The 22143-nt window shown below is 30.8% G+C and overlaps 3 protein-coding genes and 1 non-coding gene across 4 annotated transcripts; 1 reads left to right on the top strand and 3 right to left on the bottom strand.

The window, feature by feature from the left end:
* Positions 1-309: 309 nt before the first annotated feature.
* On the bottom strand, positions 310-2225 carry LOC110638772 (UDP-glycosyltransferase 74F2). The gene is made up of 2 exons (XM_021789457.2): positions 1497-2225; positions 310-1395 (listed from the first exon to the last, which is right to left on the bottom strand). The coding sequence occupies exons 1-2, from the start codon at positions 2145-2147 to the stop codon at positions 670-672; spliced, it is 1377 nt and encodes a 458-aa protein (XP_021645149.2). The 5' UTR covers positions 2148-2225; the 3' UTR covers positions 310-669.
* A 4543-nt stretch (positions 2226-6768) lies between these two features.
* On the top strand, positions 6769-7476 carry LOC110638601 (uncharacterized). Its single transcript, XM_021789203.2, has 2 exons — positions 6769-7007; positions 7206-7476. Exons 1-2 carry the CDS (start codon positions 6769-6771, stop codon positions 7474-7476), a joined length of 510 nt encoding a protein of 169 aa, XP_021644895.2.
* Positions 7477-12531: 5055 nt separating this feature from the next.
* LOC110638765 (UDP-glycosyltransferase 74F2-like) lies at positions 12532-14235 on the bottom strand. Its single transcript, XM_021789447.2, has 2 exons — positions 13513-14235; positions 12532-13411 (listed from the first exon to the last, which is right to left on the bottom strand). Exons 1-2 carry the CDS (start codon positions 14161-14163, stop codon positions 12686-12688), a joined length of 1377 nt encoding a protein of 458 aa, XP_021645139.2. The 5' UTR covers positions 14164-14235; the 3' UTR covers positions 12532-12685.
* Positions 14236-19800: 5565 nt separating this feature from the next.
* On the bottom strand, positions 19801-19908 carry LOC131178141 (small nucleolar RNA R71). The gene has a single exon (XR_009147272.1). It is a non-coding gene; the product is annotated as a small nucleolar RNA R71 (small nucleolar RNA).
* Between the last annotated feature and the right edge of the window lie 2235 nt (positions 19909-22143).

Consider the following 22143-nt stretch of genomic DNA (forward strand, 5'->3'; position numbering starts at 1 on the left):
TGTTTTCTAGTCTGTTTGTGTTGGGTCTTTGGGTGCTTGTGGTTAATGGTTATAGGCCCATGTTTCGTTTTGATGTTGCTTAAATTTTGCTTTTTTCTCTTGGTGATATTTTATGCTTTCTGTAATGGGTACCAAGTTTTTTCATTGAGCATGTAGTATGTAGGTTGGGTGTACGAGAAAAACTTGATGACTTGGACTTATATATGGTACTACGTATAAAGTTTTTTTTTCTTATGTTTAATTTTCAATAAAATTTCAGTTTATCTTAAAAAAAAGCTTAATTTTAAATGCAACTTGATCTCAAGCAAATTTAATCAGACCTCAAGGAGCACATATTCTTTGTTCTTTTTCATTATTTTTTGACAATTATAAAAATATTGATTACAAGAAGTGCATTACAAAGAGGCATTTAGCCGGACGAAGGTGGAACAAAACATGAAAAATCCGCAAAAACTACAATAGTGATGTGAGTACTAATTAATTCCTTCACGTTAAACTGCAAACAGTTTATCTGCAAAGCAATCATAAGGCTACATGATCAATTCTCCTCAGAATTCATAAATGTGGAATACTTCAGACACACTGAATCATCTCTTATTATGCAAGGAAAAGGACTAAGCAAATCCAATATGCATAATATAGCCTAATGAAGCACCAAGTACTCTTAATTCAAGTCTTTACCAATTTTGATACGAATTGATCAATATTCTTATCAGAAGTCCCACCTTCACTAACAGCCTCAATGGCCAACTCACTCCATTTCTCAACATTCTTCTTCACCTCTTTCCCTTTTTCACCCTCCATTATTTCTCTTATGCAGAACTCAATCTCATCCCTTGGCACAATCCCTTTTTCCTCATCAACCTTAACTCTAATTCCCACCTTCCAAACGTCCTCCACAAGTTTGGCATTCACCGGTTGGTCGCTCCATAATGGCATTGCCACCATAGGCACACCCAAGCTCATTGCCTCAATTGTTGAGTTCCAACCACAATGGGTCAGAAAACATCCCACAGCTTTGTTGGTTAGCAGTTTTACTTGACAACTCCAGTTCACTATAAGGCCCTTATCACCCAAATTTTCCTTGAATGTTTTGGGTAGTTTTGCTTCCTCAGTAGCCCTAATTACCCACAAGAAATAGAAATTGCTTCTCTTTAAACCCCACAAAAGTTCCTCCATTTGGTTGTCACTTAAACCAGAGAAACTGCCAAAGGACAGATAAACCACTGACCTTTCTGGCTTACTGCTGAGCCAATTGCTTGAAGCAGAGGCATCTAATGGAAAGAGGTCAACACCATAATCATCATCATCTTCAATCCGCTTGTCCAAGTAAATTGACGGAACTGTCGGTCCAATTGTGAGCACAGGACAAACTTTAGACATTGTATCCACCGCCTGTTAATAAGATACAAATTTAGATACAAATTTTGAAGTTGATTAAATCATCATTTCCAGTAGTTCATGAAGACAAAAAGCATATAAAATTATAAACTTACCTCAGGCTCTAGCTTGTAGAAAGTGTTTATGAGTACAAAATCAGCTTTATCTGCGTTACAGAACTGACTTATGAGCATCTCAGCGTTGGCAGGATATGAATCTGGCAAACGCACGAACGATGGCAAGTCTCGCAACTCAAGCAAAGGCAATCCTGGAATCGACACTGGGGTTGAAGAAATTGGCAGTGAAAGCAACTTATGCTGAATATTGTAGTAAATATAATCAACCGCACATGGCTGAGTGAAAAAGGCAGCTCCCAGCAACCCAAATTCCTTGGCAACATCTAAGGCCCAAGGCAAGAAAGGTTCATATATCACACAGTCAATAGGGTTCGGGGTCTTCTCATACTTCATGATGAGGTCCGCCAGGGTTCTTGAACCGGCGGCCTTCAGCCGCTCAAGATAGGTGTCGAAACTGTTAGTTTTTGGAAAGCCACCATCATCATAGCCGTCGGAAATTACATCGAGCTGTACAGGGCCGACGGAGGAGCCAAGCTTCATGGATTTGGCAATGAAAATGGAAACAACAAGGGTGGCTTCAAGCCCTTTGGAAACCAAGCGCCTAGCGAATTGCATCATGGGATTTACATGGCCTTGGCCAGGGAAAGGAACTAGTAGGACATGAAATTTAGAGGCTGTTTGTGTTTCCATGCCTATTCAAACTCTCTATTTCTTTCTGTTTCTATGAATGAAGACTTGAGCTTACTGCAGCTCCATCTGAATTGGAGAAATTAATAAGACGGGACCTGAAAATTTACTGCTTCCGTCTTTTAATAACTTTGGGCATGGAACCGCAATATTACTCACCGACAGAATCAGATATTACAAGCTACTTATTCTAAAGTAAATTTAATAATATTGATTCCTAAAAAAAAAAATTAACAATATTAAATTATTATTTATTTAAAATGTATATAATGTTGTGGTAAAAACAAAATAAAACAAAAAAAAAGAAATTAAACTTAAATAAAGATGCTTGATCAAAAATTATTTGGTTAGTCAAATACATCTGCCGATTATAGGATTAATATAACTAGTGGACATTTTAATTTTTATATCATCACCTCCGTCACTTTAAGTAGCAAACAAACATATCGTTTTTAAGAGTCTGCATATTTTTTTTACACTTTTGTATGATTTTCTTCGGTGTGCTTAATTTTTCTCTTTTTATAATTTGATGTTTTATTCGTTAAGAACGTCTTTGCCAATCGGCTTATAAATTTTAAAAATAAGTTTAGTTTAATTAATATTTTTCAGATATATATATAAAAATAAAAAAATATTTTTAAAAAATTGACATGTAACATTGTTCTTCATAGTATTGTCATATGGCATTATTTTGTTGTATGACGTTCTCTATTTAATTTTCTTTTACTCTTTTTTACCTATATAACAAAATTTTGATATTTAAAATGATAAAAATAATTATATAATTAAATCAACTTTAAATGATTCTATATCTTTAAGTAATATTTCTATTAATTTCTTATATTTTTATTATTTTTATTATGAAATCTTCATTAAAAAATTTAAGATACAAAAATTAATAAATAATATTTAATTAAAAAAATAAAATATGAAATAATTATTAAAAAATGAGATATTTTTTAATTGTCATAAATGAAAATTAAAAAAATATAAATTAAGATTATTTACATATTAAAATTATAAATAACCACATGCATTAGTATGGGTAATTTTCTGATTTATATATAAGACATAAATAAATAAATAAAATAAGTTAAAGGTGACTAACTTTTTATTTTAGTGCTTAAAAGTATTATATTTGTAAATTAGTTTGATAAAATATTTTACTATATTATCTTTATTTAATTTTTAAAATTTTATCATATTTCATTTAATAATATTTTTAATTATTTTAATAATAAATATGCTTATAAGTTATTTTTTATTAAAAACATCAACTGAGTATGAGTACTTTAAATAAATAGGTAATTATTTAAAAATTTAAATATTTACAAGTTCAAATTTTAGTGTTTATGAGTTAATTTTAATAAGTTAAACCAAATAACATCTAAGGAGAGAAGATAGATATGGAAAAAATTATTAATTAGTCCTAGAAACAACAGCTTTATACACACGTCTAATAATTAATATTATAAAAAAATATAAGTATCAAAAATAGATTAACGGTAGATATCTGTCATAAAAATATTAATTTGTAATGAATTTATTATTAATCTGTCATAATTAATACAGATACATCAACTCAACACTAATATTCTTTTTTTTTTATCTGTGATAGAAAAAACTCCACACTAATTTTATGTTTTATTAATTATTAATTACGTTATACTATTAATTTTTAGTGTGTACCGTTGAAAATTTTATGTATAGATTACTTGTAAAAATTTCCGTTTTGTATTCTCTTGGTGATGTGATTAGCATATCGATAAGGATTATCTATATCATTGTACCACTTGTCTATAGTTCTTGTACCACACTATTGTTTCGCGTACAATTCTGTTACCTGTGTATCACTTGTATCTCACACCTGTATAAATACTCCTTATAATAATAAAATGGCTTACGTTGATTGAGTTGTTAAATATATCTCAAATTTGCATTAAAAAATACAATGAAAGTAAGAGAAAAAAAAAAGGAAATGGATAATAATAATAATTAAATTACATAGCTTATTTGAAATAAATAATTTGAATAAAGTTTATGAAAATTCATTTATACATAAATTTGTATTTAATAAATTTAAAAAATTTATATATTATTTTATGAAATCAAATTAATTGAATTTAATATATGATTATTCAATGGGTGATGGAATCCAAATCGTGGTGGGTTGATTTGACCATGCTGCAAGGCAAGAGTTGTCCCATTCAAAGACTAAATATTATCTTCACATTGGCGAAGTTGTGCAATGGTTTCTTATCCCTATAAGGACATTGTCACATCTGAATTGAAATTTTGAGATACGTTTATAAATTTGAATCAGGAAATACTCTAATTATTTTTTTTTATTAAATAAAAGGATAAAGAAATTTTAAGTTTTAGCCTTTTAATCTTTATACATATATTTCATGTAGTCATTTAAATTAAATTTTATAATTATTTTATTTATTTATTAGTCATTTTAATTAATTTTATTAATTATTTAGTTAATTTTTTTATAAATATTAATTTATAATTTTATCTTTATTTTGTAGATAAAATAGTATTTTGTACAAGTGAGGAGTAAATTCTAGGTCCAAAAGTACTAAAATGAAGATTAAAAATTTAAGGTTTTAAAACTTATCAAAATCTACACAGCCTATGCAACTTGTGCATAAAAATTAGAAGAAAATTTTGAGACTTGCTGAAAGTTACATAGGTAAACCTGTGCACCTTCTTATGTGAGAACCTAGAAAAACAGCTAAGAATTGTCAAAAGTTGCACAACTTCATGCACAGCATGTGCACCTTCACGAAAGACAATCCAAACTTTTTGAAAATTGCACAGCTTCATGCAAAAACTGTGAACTTGCCTATGCAGTTGATCGAAAAATTGCAAGAACATGCCGAAACTTGTACAACCTATGCAACTACCAATACAGCATCGCGGAAAACTTCTGGAGCTTGCTAAAATGTGTACAAGGACCTACATGGCTATGCAAACCTGTTTTTACTCCTCTCTAGACTTGGCTCTTCACAAGATCCTGCACAGGCACTGCACAACCTGTGTACTTTCTCATTAATTAGCTGAAAGAGGGAATGCACTTAAACTTATAATGACCTCATACACACCATTTTTAGCCCATCCTAGAGTTTTTGTCAAGGGGTATAAAATCATTCTTATCTCACTTTTTGCAAGAGGGAGCAAGAATTTAAAAAAAAAAAAAAAAAAAAAAAAAAAAGAAGGAAAGGAGAAAAGAGAGGCACATGCCAATTTTAAACTACAACAATTTGAATTCTTCTTCTTCTTTACCATTTCTTTACGCCAAACATCTAGTTTTTCAATTTTAGTTTATTTTTCATGTTTTATTCCTTCTTCTACCTTCATTTTCTTGTAATGAGCACGGATCATGAGTAATTTTTTTAGATTGGGGATGTAATATTTGAGTTATTTTTTGTAGATTTGAACTAAGTTAATCCCAATTTAATGAAATTTATGAGTTTAATCCATTTTTTGTATACTTATTTACATGCTCAGTGAATGGCCTCATTAAGTTATGTTCTTAATCCTTGGTTGAAGAATCGAAAGGAGAAAACCACGTGATAGATAATCAAGAAATTGGACTTAATTAGCTTAGATCTAAAAATAGATTAAGGATTAAGAGAGTTTTATAGACTAAAGAACCTAATGGGATTTGGTTAATTTTAAACTTCGCGAAAGTAGAATTTAATTAATCAAGGCACTCTTTGATTCACTCAAAAGAGATTTCAAAGGATTTTAAAACTGGTCTCCTTTAAACCCATAAATTTCATAGATTGGGCTATCTAGGAAAATTCCAAATTGACTTGAATATGAACCCTTAACTCTGGAATCATCTTTTATCAAATGTTGCTTGGAATTTTACTTTTGAATGCTTAGTTTAATTTCATTTTATTAATTTTCATTATTAATATTCTCAATTTTTTTATTTAGCCAATTATTAAATTAGTCATTATTTGAATTTAGTTTTACATTTTCATACTTTAAAATTCAAATTCTCAAATTTTTTTTATTTGTTTGATTAAATTATAATTTTAGTATAGTTTATTTTACATCAAAAATTCAATTGAAAACACAACTCTTCATGAAAACGATATTTTTTCTGATACTACTAGAATGACATGTGCACTTGCGGTGGTCCACATCAAGTTTTTGGCACTCTTGCTAGGGAGTTGTTTGTTTAAAATTAAATTCTTGATTACTTTAGTTGTCTATAGATTTTTATTTTTATTATCTTTTCACTTTGTGTCTGATTGTTCTTTTAGGTACTTTTTGATCTTTTATGAAAAGAGACAAAAGCACAAGAGATACACCTTTTTTATTCAATCCAGAAATTGAGAAGTTTCATAGAGCCAACAAAAAAGAAACAAAAAGAAGAAAAGAAGCTTTGAGAGTAGCTGAAGTTAAGACAGAAATGGCTGAGGGAAGAGTTAGAATTGGTAGTGGTAATGATGTAAATAATCAAAACAATGAGAATGATGCTTGTGCAGAAGAAATTGTTCATACTAATTTATCTAGGGGAAGTACGATGGATCATGCATTCCCTCATTTTGATGATTTGAGAGAGAGCATAGCAAGACCAAGAATTGATGCAAATAGCTATAAGATGGATTATGGGGTACTTCAGATGATTCAAGATTCTCAATTTGGGGGTCATCCTTCAGAAAATCCTCATACACATATTAAGAAGTTTGCTATGATCTGTGACATGAAAAAGCAACTAGGAGTGTTTGATGATGTAGCAAGCCTGAAATTGTTTCCATTCTCTTTGAAGGATAAAGCATTGGATTGGGTTGATTCTCTACCTCACAATTCAATCACAAATTGGGAGGAGCTTACTGATGTGTTTCTTGCCTAATATTTCCCACTTGGAAGAACTCAAGAGTTAAGGAATCAAATGACTGCTTTTCGACCTAGAGAGGATAGGACTCTTTATAAGATATGGATGAGATGGAAGGAGTTGGAGAGACAATGTCCACATCATGCCATTCCTAAATAGATCATAAATTAGAATTTCTATACAAATGTTACTCCTACTGTCAGAGGGATCATTGATGCTCAAATTGGAGGAGAGTTCATCATGAAGTATGACAATAAAACTTATGAGCTTTTAGAGAAAATTGCAAAAAACACTCATCTTTGGAGTAGTCCAAGAGGGCTAGCTTCAACTCAAAAGAAGCAAGCAGCTGAGATGTATGATCTTAATTCATTCAATATGATCAATGCCAAATTTGATGCACTCACAAATATGCTTGCAAAGAAGATAGTAGATCTAAGCATACTAGTTAATTCATCCCCATCTAGAAGTTCTTAACAAGTTGCTTATATTGACAGAATAATGAGTTGTGGAGTAAATTATCCTTCATATGGCAATGAATCTTCTAGTGAACAAGTTTCTTATTTCGGAAATTATGGGCAAAAACAGATGGAAATCCTTACTCTCAGACATATAATCCAGCTTAGAAGAACCATCCAAATTTTTCATGGGAGAATTAACAAAACCAAGCGCTAACTCAAGGTTTTCCATCAAAGCAACAAGTGCAACAATACCAACAACATAGACAACCACCAAATACTAGTTCTCCACCTCCAACTAGACCGTAAGAACAAGGTTCTACAACTGAAGCTCTGCTACAATAAATTCTTGCTAACCAAACTAAGCATGATGAAGAGATAAGAGAGATAAAGGCAAGGATGGAACAAATGCAAACATAAAATAGGATGCTAGAAAATTATATTGCATAATAAATAAGCTCCTCATGTACCAAATCTATGGGTAAACTTCCTAGTCAGACAAAAAGCCCAATGGAGCAACGTCATGCCATTACACTGAGGAGTGGTAAAATAGTACATAATGAGAAGAGTGAAAAATGTGAGGAGAGAGAAAATGAGGAAGATGTTGAGAAAAGTGAGAAACAAGAGAGTGAAAAGGAAGAGAGTTCAAGGAAAAGTAAAGAGGAGGTTGAAGAGAAAGAAAAGAAATATATACCTCCAGAGCCTTACAAGCCACAACTTTCTTTTCCACAAAGGTTTCAAAAAGCTAGATTGGACAAACAATTTGGGAAGTTCTTAGAAGTTCTGAAGAAGCTATACATCAATGTACCTTTTATTGACGCTCTTTTCTAAATATCTTCTTATGCAAAGTTCTTGAAAGAGATTCTCTCAAACAAGAGGAGACTTGAAGATCATGAAACTGTAGCCTTAACAGAGGAATGCAGTGCCATTCTCCAAAGAAAACTTTCCCCAAAGCCCAAGGATCTAGGGAGTTTTTTAATTCCATGCCACATTAGGTGATTTCATGTTTAAATTATGTGAACTTTGACTTTGTGAATTAGGATTGTATTTGGTGTATTGAGGATTGGTATATTCTGCCCAAAATGACAAAATTGAGATGTGATGAATGATATAGAAGTGCCATGAATTCAGAATTGTAGTTTTGGGAGGAGGAGGAATGACAATTGGAAGTGTTATTTCATGTGCAGGTTGTGTTGTGTTGAAAACATAAGATAATTTGAGCCATAAATAAAAATGTGTGATCCCAATTGGTATGAGGCCAATTGGAGGTAAAATTTGACTTGTAATGGACCAATTTTCATGTAGAAGTTATGCCAAAATTTTTCTTAGAAATGACCTAAAGAAATGACCAAATCTGGATTTGCAACCTTGCAAACCTGAAAACTGACTATTTGAACAGTAGCCAGTATTTTGGCCATAACTCACTCAAAACATGTCCAAATGACCTAAAATTTATATCATTGGAAAGCTTAGACATAGAGCTACAACTTTGGTGAAGATCACAGAACCCAGAAATATCATTTACTAAGTCAAATTGCTTGCACAATTTGAGGTAACAAAATTGTCCAGAACCATTGCAACCCAGAATTTGACCATATGAATAGTAGTCACTAAAATAACCATAACTCACTCAAAACAGGTCCAAATAACCTAAATTTATACCATGGAAAGCTTAGACATAGAGCTACAATTCTTATGAAGACACCAAAGCCTAGAAATGACCAAAACCAAGTCAAATTGCTTGCTCAAGTTAGAGTACCAAAACTGCCAGAACTGAATTTGACCTAAAATTGACCAAATTTTGCACTAAAGATGCAATCTGTCCAGTTTTAGTAAATTGACCATATCTTAGTCTATACAACTCAGAATGACTTAAAATTTGTGCCAAAAGTTTAATAAGACATAGAGATACAATTTTGCTTCTTTGACCAGAAGCTAAAAACTAAGGGAAATAGGACATTAAGCTAGACCAATCTAGCACACTAAAACTAAAAATTTGACATTAACATACAATGAAGCCTTGAAGTAATTTGGCAATAAATGCCAACTTGTGAGAATTATAAATTGCACTATATTGGTAGCACATTGAAATGCGAATTGTGACATGTTGATACTAGAATCAACTTATCCATGATGTATGAAAAGGTCAACATTTTCATTTACTAGTGAATTGTACAATGACCAGTAAACCCTAAAAATAAATATTTAATCTTGTAATATGCCCTAGTTTGCCTAGTTGACTAGTTTGGATAGGTTAGCATGCCAATAGGATTCTGACAGCTGTTCTGTAAATGGTTTCACGCCGTACTGTGTTTTCTAGCTTATTATGCCATATATTGATTTTAATAGCCTATGGCTTTACAGATTGTGTTATTATACTCGACTTAATGCCTGATTGATTATATGGCTTTTTAGTCATACTGTTTGCACACCGGGAGATACTTTGTGACCGATGGTGTGACGGCCCGAGGTACTAGGTACCCAGTGCTAGTATATCCGTTTATCCAGTCTGGTCATTGTATAGGCTACACGAGCAGTCAATTAAAACATTATTCAATTCAGGCAGTTAAGTTAAGTATACAGAAATTTTAGTACAATTAAATTAAGCATTGAATGAAATGAGTAAAAGAAATTAGCAATAGAAACATAACAAAAATACAATTTGCAAAACCGTAGAGACTTAAAATACAATACAGTTAGAATAATTAATTCCTGGATATCCGAATTATGATTTATTTCTTTCTTTATTTGTATATATTATTTCTGGTTATACTATTGCACCACTAAGTAGAAATGCTTAGCGATATGGAATTGCTTCCTCGCGCAGGTACTGAAGGTAAAACCAGTAGACTGTCGACTGAGATTTTTGGAGTCCAGATCTGCAAAAGTGTCAGAAGAATTTAAGGTTGTCACCTCCTCAACAATGCATGTAGATAGGGCTCATAATTACACATGTTATGTATTTTGTTCATTCTAAGTATATTGTAAATTAATTGTATATCCTGTACTTGACAAACTTATGTAATTTAGTTGACAAATTATATAAGTTAATGAAATATAAGAATTCTGATATTTGAGTTGATTATCTAATCATAATGATTCTGAATGAGATTAAGTTTAAGAAATTTTAATACTGAATCTGAGTTTGAGAAAATGTTGAGAATGCTTTGAGATAATCTGAGTTATGAATTTGAGTATATATTGAATTTGTTTTTGGCAGGTTCAGAAGAACTGTTAGTCCAAATTACAGCCGACACTTTGTCGGATTATGGTTCAAATTTTTGAAATTTCCAAATTTTTCAGATTTTGATAAACAGTAAAAATAGCCTAAACCTCAGATAAAGTTTTTGAACAAGTAAATCAAGAACTGTAATGAAATATGATAAAATTAAGTGCTCCGGCAGTCCGTGTGACACACCTTGCTCGGCTACACTGTAGACGGGTAAGGGGTGTTACAATGATCATCCACCTGGTAAGGTTTGCCATCTTCAAAAAGATTTATATGGCCTTAAACAGGCATCTAAAGCATGGTTTGCAAAATTCAGCTCTAATTAGCAAATTGGGCTTTTATCCTAGCTCTTTTGATACTGCTCTCTTTGTTCGTAAGACTAATAAGGGATATACTCTCTTATTGTTATATGCGGATGATATGATCATCACTGGGGATGATTTGCAAGGTATTGCAAATGTGAAAAAGTTTCTTGGTACTCAGTTCGAAATAAAGGACCTTGGTTATTTGAGTTATTTCCTTAGGTTAGAAGTTTATTCTGACAATACAAGTTATTATTTGTCTCAAGTTAAATATGCCACTGATCTTCTATTGCAAGTAAGTTTGACAGATAATAAGACTACTAATACTCCTCTTGAGACAAATGTCAAACTTTCACCTATGGATGGAGGGATGATCCTATTCTTTATAGGCATTTGGTTGGGAGTCTTATCTATCTCACTGCCACTCGTCTAGACATAGCATATGCAGTTCATATTGTTAGCCAGTTTATGGTTGCTCCACACACTTCTCACTTTACAGTTGTATTTTGTATCCTTCGATACATCAAAGGTACTTTGTTCCATGGCCTTCATTTTTCTGCTCAGTTATTACTTAAACTAAAAGCATATTTTGATGCTGACTGGGCTGGTGATCCTACTAATAGACAATAGGATATGAAACAAATAATAGTATAGGGCATAGTAAGAAGCAAACAATAGTTTCTCTCTCTAGCACAAGAGCAAAGTATAGGGCACTCGCGAACACTACTTTTGAACTTCTCTAGTTAAGATGGCTATTGCAAGATATAGGTGTCTCCCAATCTAATGCTGCTACAAACATCTATTGTGACAATCAAAGTGCGATCCAGATTGCCCACAATGATGTTTTCCATGAACATATCAAACACATTGAGATTGATTGCCATTTTATTCATCATCATCTCACTAGTGGCACTCTTCATCTCATTTCAGTTTCTTCTATTGATTAAACAATAGATATCTTCACCAAAGCTCATCCACCTGGGTGGTTTCACGACTTATCTAACAAACTCAAATTAGCAGATACTTTGCCTACTTGATTTTGAGGGGGGATGTTAGAATACAACTATCAATTTGTACATTGACCCAGTAATACGGGCCTTAGTTTAGGCTTTAATGGAGGCATTATTTCTGTTACTAACTCTTTTTCTATTTTTTACTCGCTTATACTTGTATATATAGACCTGTAGCACACATAAAAGAGATATACAAAATATATATGCTTTCATCTCCATTATTACTTTCTTTATCATAAACAATATATATATATATATATATATATATATATATATATATATATATATATATATATATATATCAAAAACATGTTTGTTCAAAAACATATACGATCCTTTTCTTTATAAATCTCAATTTTGTTGCTCTATTTGAAGTGTTAAACTTTCAAATTTAAGATTTATTATTTTGTGATCAACACAACCAAAAGAAATTATATAGCTAAGTTGAGTCATTATTATTCGAGAGGCAAGTCTCAGAGTTTGAGTTCTAGTAGGAGCCTATTATAATAAAAAAAAAACTATAATAATAATAATAATAATAATAATAATAATAATAATAATAATAATAATAATAATAACATAACCTTAATGGTTTGATACCATTTTGTTGTTTCTAATTTTTAACCAATAATAACAAATCCAATATGCATAATATAGCCTAATGAAGCACCAAGTACTCTTAATTCAAGTCTTTACCAATTTTGATACTAATTGATCAATATTCTTATCAGAAGTCCCACCTTCACTAACAGCCTCAATGGCCAACTCACTCCATTTCTCAACATTCTTCTTCACCTCTTTCCCTTTTTCACCCTCCATTATTTCTCTTATGCAGAACTCAATCTCATCTCTTAGCACAATCCCTTTTTCCTCATCAACCTTAACTCTAATTCCCACCTTCCAAACATCCTCCACAAGTTTGGCATTCGCCGGTTGGTCGCTCCATAATGGCATTGCCACCATAGGCACACCCAAGCTTATTGCCTCAATTGTTGAGTTCCAACCACAATGGGTCAGAAAGCATCCCACAGCTTTGTTGGTTAGCAGTTTTACTTGACAACTCCAGTTCACTATAAGGCCCTTATCACCCAAATTTTCCTTGAATGTTTTGGGTAGTTTTGCTTCCTCAGTAGCCCTAATTACCCACAAGAAATAGAAATTGCTTCTCTTTAAACCCCACAAAAGTTCCTCCATTTGGTTGTCACTTAAACCAGAGAGACTGCCAAAGGACAGATAAACCACTGACCTTTCTGGCTTACTGCTGAGCCAATTGCTTGAAACAGAGGCATCTAATGGAAAGAGGTCAACACCATAATCATCATCATCTTCAATCCGCTTGTCCAAGTAAATTGATGGAACTGTCGGTCCAATTGTGAGCACAGGACAAACTTTAGACATTGTATCCACCGCCTGTTAATAAGATACAAATTTAGATACAAATTTTGTAGTTGATTAAATCATCGTTTCCAGTAGTTCATGAAGACAAAAAGCATATAAAATTATAAACTTACCTCAGGCTCTAGCTTGTAGAAAGTGTTGATGAGTACAAAATCAGCTTTATCTGCGTTAGAGAACTGACTTATGAGCATCTCAGCGTAAGCAGGATATGAATCTGGCAAACGCGCGAACGATGGCAAGTCTCGCAACTCAAGCAAAGGCAATCCTGGAATCGACACTGGGGTTGAAGAAATTGGCAGTGAAAGCAAGTTATGCTGAATATTGTAGTAAATATAATCAACCGCACATGGCTGAGTGAAAAAGGCAGCTCCCAGCAACCCAAATTCCTTGGCAACATCTAAGGCCCAAGGCAAGAAAGGTTCATATATCACACAGTCAATAGGGTTCGGGGTCTTCTCATACTTCATGATGAGGTCCGCCAGGGTTCTTGAACCGGCGGCCTTCAGCCGCTCAAGATAGGTGTCGACACTGTTAGCTTTTGGAAAGCCACCATCATCATAGCCGTCGGAAATTACATCGAGCTGCACAGGGCCGACGGAGGAGCCAAGCTTCATGGATTTGGCAATGAAAATGGAAACAACAAGGGTGGCTTCAAGCCCTTTGGAAACCAAGCGCCTAGCGAATTGCGTCATGGGATTTACATGGCCTTGGCCAGGGTAAGGAACTAGTAGGACATGAAATTTAGAGGCTGTTTGTGTTTCCATGCCTATTCAAACTCTCTGTTTCTTTCTGTTTCTATGAATGAAGACTTGAGCTTACTGCAGCTCCATCTGAATTGGAGAAATAAATAAGACGGGACCTGAAAATTTACTGCTTCCATATTTTAGTAACTTTGGGCCTGGAACCGCAATATTACTCACAGACAGAATCAGATATTACAAGCTACTTAGTCTAAAGTAAATTTAATAATATTGATTCCTAAAAAAAAAATTAATAATATTAAATTATTATTTATTTAAAATGTATATAATGTTGTGGTAAAAACAAAATAAAACAAAAAAAAAAGAAATTAAACTTGAATAAAGATGCTTGATCAAAAATTATTTGGTTAGTCAAATACATCTGCCGATTATAGGATTAATATAACTAGTGGACATTTTAATTTTTATATCATCACCTCCGTCACTTTAAGTAGCAAACAAACATATCGTTTTTAAGAGTCTGCATCATTTTTTTGTACACTTTTATATGATTTTCTTTGATGTGCTTAATTTTTCTCTTTTTATAATTTGATGTTTTATTCGTTAAGAACGTCTTTGCCAATCGACTTATAAATTTTAAAAATAAGTTTAGCTTAATTGATATTTTTCAGATATATATATATAAAAATAAAAAAATATTTTTAAAAAATTAACATGTGACCTTGTTCTTTAAGGTATTGCCACATGGCATTGTTTTATTACATGACGTTCTCTATTTAATTTTCTTTTACTCTTTTTTACCTATATAACAAAATTTTGATATTTAAAATGATAAAAATAATCATATGATTAAATCAATTTTAAATAATTCTATAGCTTCAAGTAATATTTTTATTAATTTACTATATTTTTATTATTTTTATTATGAAATCTTCATTAAAAAATTTAAGATAAAAAATTAATAAAAAATAAATAATATTTAATTAAAAAAATAAAATATATAAAAAATAAAATATGAAATAATTATTAAAAAATGAGATATTTTTTAATTGTCATAAATGAAAATTAAAAAAAATATATAAATTAAGATTATTTATATATTAAAATTATAAATAGCCACATACATTAATACGGATAATTTTCTGATTTATATATAAGATAAAAATAAATAAATAAAATAAATTAAAGGTGATTAACTTTTTATTTTAGTGCTTAAAAGTATTATGCTTGTAAATTATTTTGATCAAATATTTTATTATATTATTCTCATTTAATTTTTTAAAATTTTATTATATTTTATTTAATAATAATTTTTATTCATTTTAATAATAAATATATTTATAAATTATTTTTTTGTTAAAAATACCAACTGATTATGAGTATTTTAAATAAATAGATAATTATTTATAATTTTAAATATTTATAAACTTAAATTTTAATATTTATGAGTTAATTTTAATAAGTTAAACTAAAAAACATTTAAGGAGAGAAGATAAATATGAAAAAAATTATTAATTAGTCCTAGAAATAACAGTTTAGCTTTATACATTACAGGAGAACACAAGTATCAAAAATGGATTAGCAATAGACATCTTTCATAAAAATATTGATTTGTGACAGATTTGTCACTAATCACTAATCCATCATAATTAATACAGATACATCAATTCATCTCTAATATTCTATTTTTTTTTATTTTTATATGTGATAGAAAAAACTCCACTAATTTTATGTTTTATTAATTATTAATTACGTTACATAATTAATTTTTAGCGTGTATCATTGAAAATTTTATGTACAGATTACTTGTAAAAATTTCCATTTTGTATTCTCTTGGTGATGTGATTAGCATATCGATAAGGATTATCTATATCATTGTACCACTTATCTATAGTTCTTGTATTACACTATTGTTTCGTGTACAATAGTGTATAAATACTTGTATCTCACACCTGTATAAATACTCCTCATAATAATAGGATGGCCTACGTTGATTGAGTTGTTAAATATATCTCAAGTTTGCATTAAAAAATACAATGAAAGTAAGAAACAAAAAAAGGAAATGGATAATAATAATAATTAAATTACATAGCTTATTTGAAATAAATAATTTGAATAAAGTTTATGAAAAATTCATTTATACATAAATTTGTATTTAATAAATTTAAAAAATTTATATATTATTTTATGAAATCAAATTAATTGAATTTAATATATGATTATTCAATGGGTGATGGAATCCCAATCGTAGTGGGTTGATTTGACCATGCATACTGCCAAGGCAAGAATTGTCCCATTCAAAGACTAAATATTATCTTCACATTGGCCAAGTTGTGCAATGGTTTCTTATCCCTATCAGGACATTGTCACATCTGAATTGAAATTTTGAGTTACGTTTATAAGTTTTTATTGCAATAATAGAAAATAATAATTGTTATAAAAAATTTAATTAAGTTTTAAACACCTAATTTCACTTTAACTTTCATTTTATATATATATATATATATATATATATATATATATATATATATATATATATATAATTAAATATATTTAATATAAACTCAATCTCATATTAAAATGATTTTAATATATATATTAAAATTTATATAAAATTAATAAATATTTATATAATAAATACATAAATTTAGATATAAATATTTAATTTATTAGTTATTAAATTTATCTTTATAACTTTAAGCTTTTTATAGTTGCACTCTTTAAAATTATAAAATTTTAATTTTAAATTTTAATCAAAATTAATTATATCTAAAAAAATATTATTATTATTTTAAATATCATTATTTTTTTATGTAATAATGTTTGAATTAAATTAATTTAACTTATTTTAATAACAATAGAATATTTTTAAAATTATAAAATTTTAAATTTTAATTCTAATTAAAATTAATTGTTTAAAAATTATAAAATAATGTTCAAATTAATTGGATTTGAATTATTGCGGCCAAATAGGCATGTTTTCAGCCGCCCCAACAAAAGGGGTAATTTGGACGCAATCATTTCAAGTTTTAAGAGATCCAAAAAGTGATTGCAGAAGGGGAATGCTCACGGTCTGGGAAAACAAACTCATTATTTTAATAATGTTATTTAAATCAGGAAATACTCTAATTATTTTTTTTATTAAATAAAAGGATAAAGAAATTTTAAGTTTTGGCCTTTTAATCTTTATACATATATTCTATGTAGTCATTTAAATTAAATTTTATAATTATTTTATTTATTTATTAGTATTTTAATTAATTTTATTAATTATTTAGTTAATTTTTTTATAAATATTAATTTTTTAATTAATTTATAGTTTTATCTTTATTTTGTAGATAAAATAGTATTTTGTGCAAGTGAAGAGTAAATTCTAGGTCCAAAAGTGCTCAAATGAAGATTAAAAATTTAAGGTTTTAAAACCTGTCAAAATCTACACAGCCTATGTTGTGCATAAAAATTAGAAGAAATTTTGAAACTTGCTGAAGTTTACATAGGTAGTGCACAACCTGTGCACCTGCTTATACGAGAACCTAGAAAAACAGCTAAGAATTGCCAAAAGTTGCACAGCTTCATGCACAGCATGTGCACCCTCACGAAAGACAATCCAAACTTGTTGAAACTTGTACAGCTTCATGCAAAAACTGTGCACCTGCCTATGCAGTTGATCGAAAAATTGCAAGAACATGCCGAAACTTACACAACATATGCAACTACCACTGCAGCATCGCGGAAAACTTCTGGAGCTTGCTAAAATGTGCACAAGGATTTATATGGCTATGCAAACCTGTTTTTACTCCTCTCTAGACTTGGCTCTGCACAAAATCCTGCACAGGCACTGCACAGCCTATGCATTTTCTCATTAATTAGCTGAAAGAGGGAATACACTTAAACTTATAGTGACCTCATAAACACCATTTTTAGCCCATCCTAGGGTTTTTGTCAGGGGTATAAAATCATTCTTATCTCACTTTTTGCAAGAGGGAGCAAGAATTAAAAAATAAAAAAATAAAAAAAAAAAAGAAGGAAAGGAGAAAAGAGAGGCACATGCCATTTTTGAACTACAACAGCTTGAATTCTTCTTCTTCTTTACCATTTCTTTACGCGAAACATCTAGTTTTTCAATTTTAGTTTATTTTTCATATCTTATTCCTTCTTCTACCTTGATTTTCTTGTAATGAGTATGGATTGTGAGTAATTTTTTTAGATTGGGGATGTAATATTTGAGTTATTTTTTGTGAATTTGAACTAAGTTAATCCCAATTTAATGAAATTTATGAGTTTAATCCATTTTTTGTATACTTATTTACATGCTTAGTGAATGGCCTCATTAAGTTATGTTCTTAATCCTTGGTTGAAGGATCGAAAGGAGAAAACCACGTGATAGATAATCAAGAATTAGACTTAATTAGCTTAGATATAGAATTAGACTAAGGATTAAGAGGGTTTTATAGATCAAAGAACTTAATGGGATTTGGTTAATTTTAAACTCCGCGAAAGTAGAATTTAATTAATCAAGGCACTCTTTGATTAACTCGAAAGAGATTTCAAAGGATTTTAGAACTGGTCTCCTTTAAACCCATAAATTTCATAGATTGGGCCATCTAGAAAAATCCCAAATTGACTTGAATATGAACCCTTTACTTTGGAATCATCTTTTATCAAATGTTGCTTGGAATTTTACTTTTAAGTGCTTAGTTTAATTTCATTTTATTAATTTTCATTATTAATATTCTCAATTTTTTCATTTAGCTAATTATTAAATTAGTCATTATTTGAATTTAGTTTTGCATTTTCATACTTTAAAATTCAAATTCTCAAAATTTCTTTATTTGTTTGACTAAATTACAATTTTAGTATAGTTCATTTTACATCAAAAATTCAATTGAAAACACAACTCTTCATTGAAACGATATTTTTTTCGATACTACTAGAATGACATGTGCACTTACGGTGGTCCACATCAAGTTTTTGGCACTATTGCCAGGGAGTTGTTTGTTTAAAATTAAATTCTTGATTATTTTAGTTGTCCATAGATTTTTATTTTTATTATCTTTTCACTTTGTGTTTGGTTGTTCTTTTAGGTACTTTTTGATCTTTTACGAAAAGAGACAAAAGCACAAGAGATACATCTTTTTTATTCAATCCAGAAACTGAGAAGTTTCATAAAGCCAACAAGAAAGAAACCAGAAGAAGAAAAGAAGCTTTGAGAGTAGCTAAACTTAAGACAGAAATGGTTCAGGGAAGAGTTAGAATTGGTAGTGGTAATGATGTAAATAATCAGAACAATGAGAATGATGCTTGTGGAGAAGAAATTATTCATAATAATTTATCTAGGGGAAGTATGATGGATCATGCATTCCCTCATTTTGATGATTTGAGAGAGAGCATAGCAAGACCAAGAATTGATGCAAATAGCTATAAGATGGATTATGGGGTACTTTAGATGATTCAAGATTCTCAATTTGGGGGTCATCCTTCAGATAATCCTCATACCCATTTTAAGAAGTTTGCTATGATCTGTGACATGAAAAAGCAACTAGGAGTGTCTGATTATGTAGCAAGGCTGAAATTGTTTCCATTCTCTTTGAAGGATAAAGCATTGGACTGGGTTCATTCTCTACCTCACAATTCAATCACAAATTGGGGGGAGCTTACTGATGCATTTCTTGCCTAATATTTCCCACCTGGAAAAACTCAAGAGTTAAGGAATCAAATGACTGCTTTTCGACCTAGAGAGGATGAGACTCTTTATGAGTCATTGATGAGATGGAAGGAGTTAGAGAGACAATGTCCACATCATGCCATTCCTAAATGGGTCATAAATTAGAATTTCTATACAAATGTTACTCCTGCTATCAGAGGGATCATTGATGCTCAAATTGGAGGAGAGTTCATCATGAAGTATGAGGATAAAACTTATGAGCTTTTAGAGAAAATTGCAAAAAACACTCATCTTTGGAGTAGTCCAAGAAGGCTAGCTCCAACTCAAAAGAAGCAAGCAGCTGAGATGTATGATCTTCATTCATTCAACATCATCAATGCCCAGTTTGATGCACTCACAAATGTGCTTGCAAAGAAGATAAAAGATCTAAGCATACTAGTTAATTCATCCCCATCTAGAAGCTCTTAACAAGTTGCTTATATTGACAGAATAATGAGTTGTGGAGTAGATTACCCTTCATATGGCAATGAATCTTCTGGTGAACAAGTTTCTTATTTTGAAAATTATGGGCAAAAACATATGGAAATCCTTACTCTCAGACATATAATCCAGCTTGGAAGAACCATCCAAATTTTTCATGGGAGAATTAATAAAACCAAGCTCCAACTAAAGGTTTTCCATCAAAGCAGCAAGTGCAGCAATACCAACAATATAGACAACCACCAAATACTAATTCTCCACCTCCAACTAGACAGTAAGAACAAGGTTCTACAACTAAAACTCTGCTACAACAAATTCTTGCTAACCAGACTAAGCATGATGAAGAGATGAGAGAGATAAAGGCAAGGATGGAACAAATGCAAACATAACATAGGATGCTCAAAAATTATATTGCATAATAAATAAGCTCCTCATGTACCAAATCTATGGGTAAACTTCCTAGTTAGACAAAAAACCCAAAGGAGCAACGTCATGCCATTACATTTAGGAGTGGTAAAATAGTACATAATGAGAAGAGTGAAAAATGTAAGGAGAGAGAAAATGAGTAAGATGTTGAGAAAAGTGAGAAACAAGAGAGTGAAAAGGAAGAGAGTTCAAGGAAAAGTAAAGAGGAGGTTGAAGAGAAAGAAAAGAAATACATACCTCCAGAGCCTTACAAGCCACAACTTCCTTTTCCACAAAGGTTTCAAATAGCTAGATTGAGCAAGCAATTTGGGAAGTTCTTAGAAGTTTTGAAGAAGCTATACATCAATGTACCTTTTATTGATGCTCTTTTCTAAATGTCTTCTTATGCAAAGTTCCTGAAAGAGATTCTCTCAAACAAGAGGAGACTTGAAGATCATGAAACTGTAGCATTAACAGAGGAATGCAGTGCCAGCCTCCAAAGAAAACTTCCCCCAAAAGCCCAAGGATCTAGAGAGTTTTTTAATTTCATGCCACATTAGGGAATCTTATAAACTTTATGTGATTTAGGGGCTAGTGTAAGCCTTATGCCCTTCTCCATATATGAAAAGCTCAACATGGGAGATCTTAAGCCAACCACATTTCTCTTCAATTAGTAGACAGATCAATTAAATATCCAAAAGGAATTTTGGAGAATATATCACTAAAGTTGGAAAATTTTACATCCCAGTTGACTTTGTCATTTTGGACATGGAAGATGATTCTCATATGCCAATCATTTTGGGGAAGCTTTTTCTAGCTACAGCAGGAGCATTGATTGATGTCAAAAGTGAAAAGCTCACTCTTAGAGTTGGAGAGGATGAATTAGTTTTCAACATTGGCAATGCTAAGAAGAAGCAACATCAAGATGTAGACTCTTGCTTGAGAGTTAATATAGTTGATAAGTTAGTGAAAAAGCACTTTAGAAAGAGTTATCCGAAGGATCCTCTTTAAAATTGCCTTGTCCATGAAAGAAGTACTAATGATAAAATTCCAAAAGTGGCTACTTTTGCATAATATTTGAAGAGTAATCAACCTTGTCCTATGGCACTAATCTTTCAAATAAAGCAATTGGAGAAAAGTAAAGTCAAACAACCATCTCTCAAAGAAAAAGATACACCAAAAGTTGTTAAGAAAGAAATGATTGGATTTTTAGACAAAACAACAGGGATCTTCTCATGTGATGGAAAGAAGATGAAGTATAGATTTATTGAAGCACCTATTGAAAATAGAGGAAACAATTTCCAATTCCAGCCACCATGAAATATGACAAGGGTCAAGAATGATCTTAACTTAGAGCTCTTCGAAGGCACCCCAAGTTCTTCTATTTTGTTTTGGTTTATTTTATTTTATTTTATTTGTTTTGCTTTGTTTTTAATCACCCTTAGATTTAATTTTTGATAATTGTCTCATTTTATCTTTATACAGATGCTTGT

The sequence above is a fragment of the Hevea brasiliensis genome, chromosome 2, assembly GCF_030052815.1.
Source record: "Hevea brasiliensis isolate MT/VB/25A 57/8 chromosome 2, ASM3005281v1, whole genome shotgun sequence".
Lineage (NCBI taxonomy): Eukaryota > Viridiplantae > Streptophyta > Magnoliopsida > Malpighiales > Euphorbiaceae > Hevea > Hevea brasiliensis.